The sequence below is a fragment of the Hypomesus nipponensis genome, chromosome 6, assembly GCF_054491055.1.
Source record: "Hypomesus nipponensis isolate SF chromosome 6, ASM5449105v1, whole genome shotgun sequence".
In the NCBI taxonomy this organism is placed as follows: domain Eukaryota; kingdom Metazoa; phylum Chordata; class Actinopteri; order Osmeriformes; family Osmeridae; genus Hypomesus; species Hypomesus nipponensis.
The window spans coordinates 3,064,879-3,075,073 of NC_140366.1; the positions used below are offsets into that span (position 1 = coordinate 3,064,879).

The 10,195-nt window shown below is 42.2% G+C and overlaps 1 protein-coding gene across 1 annotated transcript; it reads left to right on the plus strand.

Annotated features, from left to right (window-relative positions):
• The first annotated feature begins 1,158 nt into the window (after positions 1-1,158).
• On the plus strand, positions 1,159-9,813 carry kcnk3a (potassium channel, subfamily K, member 3a). The gene is made up of 2 exons (XM_084700189.1): positions 1,159-1,201; positions 8,900-9,813. Exons 1-2 carry the CDS (start codon positions 1,159-1,161, stop codon positions 9,811-9,813), a joined length of 957 nt encoding a protein of 318 aa, XP_084556315.1.
• The last annotated feature ends 382 nt before the right edge of the window (positions 9,814-10,195 follow it).

A 10,195-nucleotide genomic window follows, 5' to 3' on the forward strand; every position in this document is an offset into this window, starting at 1 on the left:
CAACGACTTGGACCGGGATGGAGGGAAGAGCAGAGAGCTTGGGCATGTTAAACAAGAGTCTGACGGACAAGCTGCACTCAGAGTGGTTAAATTGTGCATATTGGAAGCTGGTATCAAATGGGATGTGTGGTCTTTGTAAGGAATAATGTTACAGGAGCTTGAAGTGGATTAAAGGAGAAACATGAGCTGCCTTGAGGTGGTGGGTGAGAAATGCCACACACAATCTTTAGAAAGAGGCTGGTGATGCTGATGCTCTTGAGAGCCACCGCCAAGGTCATACCTGAATTCAGCACTTGAACCAAACCGGTTGTTGTAATTCAACCATCATCTCTTTTTATTACCCTGTAGGGATTACAGGAGGGAGTATCAATGCAGAGTGTGTCATATGAGGCCTGCAGGACAGGACTGGTACCACCAGAGCTGAAGGAATAGGTGGCACTAAAACGTCTGGCAGATGACTGAGAAACTGTTCAACGGTCTAACTCCACATTTCAGTGTGACAAAGTTTTCGCGCTTTGCACATGCTTTCAGGAACTAATTTCACACGTACACAGATGGACAAAATTGTTGGTACCCCTCGGTCAATGAAAGAAAAACTCAATGATCATAGAAAAAACTTTGATCTGACAAAAGTAATAATAAATAAAAAATATATGTATGTTAACCAATGAAAGTCAGACATTGCTTTCCAACCATGCTTCAACAGAATTACTTAAAAAATAAACTCATGGAACAGGCCTAGACAAAAATGATGGTACCCCTAGAAAAGACTGAAAATAATGTGACCAAGGGGACATGTTAATTCAAGGTGTGTCCACTAATTAGCATCACAGGTGTCTACAATATTGTAATCAGTCAGTGGGGCTATAAATAGGGCTCCAGGTAGTCACTGTGTTGTCTGGTGACATGGTCTGCACCACACTCAACATGGACCAGAGGAAGTGAAGGAAAGAGTTGTCTCAGGAGATTAGAAAGAAAAGTATAGACAAGCATGATAAAGGTAAAGGCTATAAGACCATCTACAAGCAACTAGATGTTCCTGTGACTACATTTGCACATATTATTCAGAAATGTAAGATCCATGGGACTGTAGCCAACCTCCCTGGACGTGGCCGCAGGAGGAAAATTGATGAAAAATCAAAGAGACGGATAATCCGAATGGTAACAAAAGAGCCCATACAGACTTCTAAAGAGATCCCAGGTGAACTTCATGCTCAAGGAACATCAGTGTCAGATCGCACCATCCGTCGTTGTTTGAGCCAAAGTGGACTACATGGGAGACGACCAAGGAGGACACCATTGTTGACAACAAATCATAAAAAGCAGACTGGAATATGCCAAACTACATGTTGACAAGCCACAAAGCTTCTGGGAGAATGTCTTATGGACAGATGAGACAAAAATTGAACTTTTTGCCAAGGCACATCAGCTATATGTTCACAGAAGGAAAAATGAAGCATATCAAGAAAAGAACACTGTCCCTACTGTGAAACATGAAGGAGGCTCTGTTATGTTCTGGGGCTGCTTTGTTGCATCTGGCACAGGGTGTCTTGAATCTGTGCAGGGTACAATGAAATCTGAAGACTATCAAGGGATTCTAGAGAGAAATGTGCTGGCCAGTGTCAGAAAGCTTGGTCTCAGTCGCAGGTCATGGGTCTTGCAACAGGACAATGACCCAAAACGCACAGCTAAAAACACAGAAGAATGGCTAAGAGGAAAACATTGTGCTATTCTAAAGTGGCCTTCTATGGGCCCTGACCTCAATCCTATTGAGCATCTTTGGAAGGAGCTGAAACATGCCGTCTGGAAAAGACACCCTTCAAACCGGAAACAACTGGAGCAGTTTGCTCATGAGCAGTGGGCCAAAATACCTGCTGAGAGGTGCAGAAGTCTCATTGACAGTTACAGGAATCGTCTGATTGCAGTGATTGCCTCAAAAAGTTGTGCAACAAAATATTAACTTACGGGTACCCTAAGTACCCCTAAGCTTTCTCAACTTTTTTCCTAGACTCTGCAAAAAGTTTAGGATGCTGTTGTAAACGCGTTAGAAGTAACACGTTACTGTAATCCGATTACTTTTTTGAAGTAACGAGTAAAGTAAGTTTGAGTTTCTCATGACAATGACGAATGAGCGATATGACATCAGTGCGTGTGTACATCAACAAGAGATAACATGGCAAGGACAATCACAGACATTTGGAGGGAGTACTGCTCTAACATGAAAACATTTCTTCGTAAGTTTCTTTCGTGTTTGGGGACAATGACATGGCTCGATAGCTGGCTGGTCTTGTTATTAGTGCTAAACATACTGTCAAATTATAATTACTGTTTGGAGAATATGTCAACTTTGATGCGGTCATCTAACATCCATTTGCTATTCAACTCACTACTGTACACAGGCTGCGGCCTTACTGTACCTTAGCAGTACTAGTATATGGCCAATACTTTGTTCGTGATAATCTTGATATTGATCTTGATATTGACAGTGACATGGCTGGTTAGATAGCTAGTCTTCTTGTCAAACGTACTGTAAAATTATATGTACTGTTTGTCAACTGTACACAATGTTATTGCCTTTGAATCTTGCTAGCATAACATTAGCTTTTGGGCTAATAGCTCAGCCAAAGGAAACTGGTGTTGGTTCTATAAGCTGAGCGGACTAGACATCAGAGTTGGCTAACGTTGAAAAACGTTAGATTTCTATTGCAAAACGCATGAAAACATGAATTAATGTTTGTAAAAAAAATGGTTGGCCCATGGTATAAGCGGGATAATGCCCTTGGAGGTGTCCACTATCACCTGATCATTTTTTTTTTTTTTTTTTGCATTATCACCTGATAATGGACTCCGCGGAAGCAACCATCCGACGTGCAGCGGAGGACGGTTCATGCCTCTGCATTGTCCATTATCAGGTGATAATGGACACCTCGTAGAGCATTATCCCTTACATATAGGGCAAGATAGCGCAACGTGATGCAAACGTTACAAGCTGATGCTGCACATTATTGGAGACAAAAGGGGATATTTTTTTTTTTAGTGGTGGGCATAGATTATTTTTATTAATCTAGATTAATCTCACTGTAATCTTGGAATTAATCTAAATTAATCTAGATTAAAATGGCTCATTTGAATTCCGCTGAAGGCATTCAGAATATGTGTGCTACCCAAATAATGACTAAAAGTAAGTCTTTGAGAACGGGTTTCTCAAGCCAGGTGAGCGAAGAGATTAGTTAGCATGGCTGATGGAGCTGTGCTGATGGTGTTGCCTCGGTTGCACTCAAACATAGTAGTTTGACGACGATTCTTCCCCTGCACTACATCAGTGCTTGGCCCGGCATCTTCCGCATTAGCTAATGCTGGGGACAGACTACAGGATAATTGGGCCGATTTCGCCCCTTCCGACAATCCTAGGTAACGTTCCGATTATCTTGATGGTTCTACATATTATCTTATCAAATGTTCCCTTGGTGTGAGGTGTGTCAAGAGTGACCGAATCTGCTCGGAAGGACGTCGGAGGCACCCCGATCGTGAATCCTAAATATTCAACATGTTGAATCTTTGCGATCAGAAATCCTGATGTGTAGGGGGAACCCCGACGACATACGCAGAGTTTATCACGTGAAACAAAACAATATCCAATCAGAAAGCAAGCTGAGAGAAGACGGGAGCATAACAAACGGAGTCACGGCGCAGCACAAAGTTAAATGTAATTTATTTTTGGCAACAGCAAACCCTATTCTTTTTGTCTGTGAATTTTCTGTGAAAATCATTCCAAACACTATCATCGCAATTTCTTCCTGCATATCGTCCGCCATGCTCATTCTTAAATCTCGACAGATTTAGCGAGATTTCTTGTGTTAACAGTCGGGACACTGGTTGGAAATATGTTTGTGTGTGGTGTGCTGTCTTTGTCAAATCATGGCACACCACACACTGTAGGAGCAAAACGGCTACATTTAGGATTTTTTGTCCTCATGTTTGTGGTCTATCACAGTTTGAAAATCTTACAAGATCGTTTAGTGTGTCCCCAGCATAAGGCAGAGGTTCCCAATTCTGGGGTCTCATTTATAAAACTGTGCGTAGGATTCTTACTAAAAGTGTACGTACGCCCAAAAGCCTAAAATGGTGTACGCACACAAAAATTCAGATTTATAAAACCGTGCGTACGCATACCTGTACGCAATTTTCCCTTATAAATCACAGATTACCCACAAGTGTGCGTAGGCCTACGTGTATCAGCATTGTACCCCGCCCTGAACATGCCCATTTTTAACCATAAATAGTCAATGCAAAGCACCTCATGAATGCTAATCTAGTATCTCATCATGACCCTGGCATACGATTGTTCTTTACGGTGAATCATAGCGCATGACAAGTTCTCAGACACTGTTAGCCTATTGGTGGAGCCCGAAAACTCCAAAAATTTGGTGGCCGGTAGTTCACCAATTTTAAAAAACTGTGCGAGTGGCGTCAACTGTGCCAGTGATACTGCAAGTCGAAATACAATTTGAAAACAAAAGCGTTTTGTTGTGAACAGTAATCTATCAAAGTCTGGACTGATAACGAGGACGTAGAGTGTAGCGATTGCACGGGAAGATAACGACTGTATTTCCAGTTTTTGACATGAGGATATTTGCACAGTATAAAATACATATTTATTTATACACTGTGTTCTCCAGTTATCTAAAGGTAGGATATGTGATGTTATCCTGTATTCCATGCAATCGGGGAATCTCCCCCTCCTTAACTCTCGTAGTGGACAATCTGATTTTTTATTTAAAATTTGAGTTGGATGGTACAAGGTCTTTATGGAACAAGAATCACTTAGTACAAGTGCAAATAACACTGCTGGATGTAATCGTCATGATAATCATGAAATTGAATGAAAAAAACGTGTGTGAGGAAAACAAAATATATAAATATTACGAGTAATGTTCTTCCCGCATTTATTTTCTGCAGTCTGACTACAGTATGGTCATCTGCGTTGCCATTTCCAACTGTTTCCAAAATGTGCGTAGGCCTACGGGAGGGTCAGAGTTTGCGTGGAGGACCGCCCATTCTCCCGTCAAGTTTGTTTTTATAAATCACAACCTTTGCGTGGAAAGTGGCGTGGGCACATTTTCAGCCCCGTTTTGTGCGTACGCAAGCTTTATAAATGAGACCCCTGGTCCTCAGGGCACCCTGTCATGCCTGTTTTAGATGTTTCCATGCTCCAACACACCTGATTCAAATGAATGGGTCGTTATCCAGCTCTGCTGAAGCCTGCTTATGACCATTCATTTGAATCAGGTGTGTTGGAGCAGGGAAACATCTAAAACAGGCAGGACAGGGTGCCCTGAGGACCAGGATTGGGAACCACTGAGCTAAGGGATGCTTTGCGTTTAGGTGGTATTTGAGACTGGAAGAACTCCTTCAGTAAACTAATTCCACATCGCACAAGGTGCAAACAACCTTAGACTTGTCAAGGTTTCCATTGGGAAGCTTCTTAACCCTTGTGTTCTCCTCGGGTCATTCTGAACCATCAGACATTGTGACCCACCGTTGTTTGCAACAACTTTACCGCATACAAAAACAAAATGAAGCATTTTCTTTTAATCGTTGGGCTGTCTCAGACCCCCCACATTGCGAAGGTGAAAAGAAAATTATTTTTATTTGCTTTTGTATTGGGTAAAATTGGGTAAACACAACGATGGTTCGTTATGAACCTTTTGGTCATGTGACCCGAAGGCAGCACAAGGGTTAAGGCCGAATCCCAATACTCCCCCTTACCCCTTCATTTTGAGTGTTCCCGTGAGAGCTAGTGGTGTCCCAATACTCTTTTTGAGCTAGGGGTAGGGCTAAGACGAAGGGGTATACACCCCTTAAAACCAAGTAAGATCAGGAGCTTACTTGAAACCTAGGGGGTATGTGAATACTGCGCGACCGGCAACAATGGCGGCCAGATCATCCAGAGAATCCAATAAATGTAATATTTTCGACTTAATTAATTGATAAAAAATTATGACAGTCTTGTTTTGTGCTATACACAGTCCTGCACATATATATTTGCAATTATTTTCCTAATTGACACGTTTTTCTAAAAATCGCAAGTTTGCTACGCTAATGTTCAATGTTACAGTGCTGATTTGCACAACAGTCCCGTATTTCTCTGACTAGCATGTCTACAGTTTTCAGTAAACTCCATTAGCAGCTCATTCAGTTTGATATCAGTACATAACACTACTTGCTTTGGAGATATCGATACGTGCTAGATGACGTACCTGTAACACAGTGGCGTCCCATTTCTTAGGGGTAAGTAGCCCTTACCCCTCAGTTTCGAGGGCTAGGGGTAAACTAAGGGCTAAGGGTAGGGGTAAGGGGTAGAATTGGGATTCGGCCTTAAAATAAATTTTCCCCGAAGCAAACCCGGCGGCTTCATAGCTGCATCCATGTTAGCACGTTACGTTTGATGTGGTAATTTCATACACAAGGAATACACACAGGTTCGAAGGCTCGTTCTTGTCCTCTACAGTGCAATTCGGCTAGGTATACACCTGCGCAAAAATATCATGGTGAAAGTCATCATAGCTTGCGTAGTATAGACCCAGCTCCCAACCCAACTTTGAGAATAGATTAACAGCGATATCTTTTTTATCGCCCGATAAGAGTCTCACGTTAAAGCAGCACGTTAACGCCCACCACTAATTATAATTATCCATTATTTCAAAAAGTCACGTTACAGTGGAAGGGTTTTCCCTCTCAAGCTTCACTCACAGTGTACCGGCGTGATGATACAAACAATGCCATGTGACTGGGGACATAGGGCAACGCTGACGTTATGGTGGCAAAATAAATTAACACAGAACTGGATGATATCCCATTTTAATTGTATTTAACTTGACTAATGATGGGCTTATCGTATTGATGCAGCCCTAAAAAAAAAAAGTTTATTTAGGCTCTTTCTCCAGAGGGGTAGATCAGCCAATCAGGGTAAACGGACTGTTGCCCGGGCAACAATAGCCCGTGCCTGTGCATGTCCCTGTATGGAGTGCGGGAGAGAGCAGGACCATGCAGCGTTTAACGCTTGGAAGTATCGACATTACTTTTAGTTTTTCTTTGATTGTAAAAAGTGACAAAAACATTACTGTCCGCTGTACACTGCGTGGGAAGAAAACTTTAATCTACAGCAAAAAATTCCACTTTAAATCAATGTGCATAAAGTTAAAAGATTGAAACTAATAAAACTAGTTTTGAAAAAGAGACTGTTACTTTGATTCAATGTTATATGATGGAATATGCAGAGAGTAGAATTAGGCTGAAAGGTCTATTGCTTTATAGCGTATTCAGGTTGTGCATCATGTTTTTGAAAAGGAACTAAGTAAAGTCATTATTAAAGTAACTAATTACTTTTGAAAATAAGTAGTCAGTAAAGTAATTGGATTACGTTCTTGGAGAAGTAATCAGTAACTAATTACTATTTCCAAGTAACTTGAACAACACTGCTCTTAACGCACCAACACACCTACGACAGACAATTGGCAAAACGGTTATTTCATGCAAAAAATTATGCATTGTAAACTAAACTCAAACACTAATTTTCATAACACAAAAATACACTAAACAATACATAATGTCTACCAAAACACTAACACACGTTCTCTTTTAACAGGAACATTTAGTCAATCATAGCACAATGTCATAAAAACACTAACATCAGATGGAATTACAGAAACTGCATTCTTTTATATATGTGTCAGGTCTCACAGTATATGGATCATAAATCCATATGCTGTCATAGAGTAATTGTCTTCCTCTCCCTCGTGCAGGCATTATTCTTACTTTCTTTGTGTTGCTCTATATTGTTCTTTTTCCACACAAGATCAGCCCAAAGAGGTCCTCTTCATATACCATATGGTCATGCGATTGAAAGAACCTCAACACCTGAGTGTTTCCTTGTTGGGAATCAGCTGTGATTTACTATATTTGCAAAACTTCAAACATATGTTTGAGGAATATGTAGCAATGGAATAAAATACAAGGGATATATTTGTTTCAATTCACAATATGAACAGCTGTTCACTTTGACTTCAGCTAGTTTTTATTTTATTTTTTACTTTAAGTTAGGTTTTGAACAATATGTTATCTGTTCTGACATACAGTGTGAAAGCATTGGTAAATTGGCCAGTAAAAATAGATTGTGTTGGTCTTGGTTGAGCTTGTGTGTAAAATAAGTTTAGCATTATACATTTGTGTTTACTCTATGCATTTTGTGTGAAAGCAACAATAAATGTTGAACAATAAATTGAACACATTTTAAAACAATAAATTGTATAGCCAACACAGACGGATATTGTGCTAACTGTCAAGAGTTTAGGAAATTTGTTAAAAGTATTACAAAAATTGTCATAGCGATACTGTAAGAGCTACATTTCCTCAGTGATCCATCCATGCAAATACAAACAGAACAACTCATTATAAATAATATAAAGCCTCTCTCTCGTCCATACATGATATCAATGAGTCTCAAAACACCAGTGAAACTGTATTGTATTTTATTTGTCCTAATCTGTTGCTATGTATTTCCTCCGTGTCATATTACATTTTTTTGTGTTTCATTGCTTGATGCTTTTTACATTTACTGTTTGTCCATGTTTCATTGTACTGTATTACATTTGTAAAGCGTCCTTGAGCTTGGGAGAGGCGCTATAAAAATTTAACATAATATGTTTGTGTATTTTTTTTTCCTGAACTGAGTGCCCAGTCACAGCTATGAATCCCTCCATTCTGCATGAGTTTGAGCAGATCCACTTATTGGTCCTTGTCCATGATTACTGAGATCCCCTCAACCCCATGTGTTTCCCCATCTCCTATAAAATCAGTGAACGGTACTAACCCCGCTCTCCCTGTCTGTCTCCCCCAGGATATGGCCATGCAGCTCCCAGCACAGATGGGGGGAAGGTGTTCTGCATGCTCTATGCCCTCCTGGGCATTCCCCTCACCCTGGTCATGTTCCAAAGTCTGGGTGAACGCATCAACACCCTGGTGAGGTACCTGCTGCATCGCCTCAAGAAGTGCCTTGGCATGCGCCGCACGGAGGTGTCCATGGTCAATATGGTGATCATTGGTTTCATCTCCTGCATGAGCACGCTGTGCGTGGGCGCCCTGGCCTTCTCCCACTTCGAGGGCTGGAGCTTCTTCCATGCCTACTACTACTGCTTCATCACGCTGACCACCATTGGCTTCGGGGACTACGTAGCATTGCAGAGGGGCGACGCGCTGCAGAACAAGCCGGAGTATGTGGCCTTCAGCTTCATCTACATCCTGACGGGCCTCACCGTCATTGGAGCCTTCCTCAACCTGGTGGTGCTGCGCTTCATGACCATGAATGCAGAGGACGAGAAGCGCGATGCCGAGCAAAGGGCCCTACTCTCCCGCAACGGTCAGGCGAGCGGCGGACACCCCTGCTTCCCGCCTGACCCACCCTCCTCCTCCTCAACAACCTCAGGCTGTGCAGGAGGCGGCGGGAACGGGGTGGGGGGGGCAGGGCGGGGCCTACGCAGTGTTTATGCTGAGGTGCTCCATTTCCAGTCCATGTGCTCGTGCTTGTGGTACAAGAGCCGTGAGAAACTGCAGTACTCCATCCCCATGATCATCCCACGTGACCTTTCCACCTCAGACACCTACATGGAGCAGGGCGAGGCCTTCTCCGACCCCCTCCACTCCAATGGCTGCATCTGCAGCCTGCAGCATCACTCCGCCATCAGCTCCGTGTCCACGGGCCTGCACAGCCTCAACACCTACAGGGGACTCACCAAGCGCCGCAGCTCCATCTAGAGGCCTCCCAGCCCCTAGATGGAGCTGCGGCGCTTGCCTTCCACCAGAACCTTGCTTTTGTCGAAAAAGTGAGAGGACTCTCACTTTGGCATTGCTTTTAAGGAAAGATCGAAGGTGCCCAGACCCAAGGAGTCTGAAGGTGTTTCACTGCTGTTCCTACTGCTTTTAGTTCCTTCAGGACCTCCATAGATAATTATATGAATCAAAGGCACAACTGGTGCCCTTGTTTTCAAAGCAGAACAAAATCGGTGTTAGTTTATAGACATATATTTTGCTTTGCATCAACTTTTGCCGTATCTTAGATTGATGTTTAATTTGAAGAGATATAAATATGACTCTACACTGTGAAATACTGCAAAAGAACATTTGACAGACCTAGGGA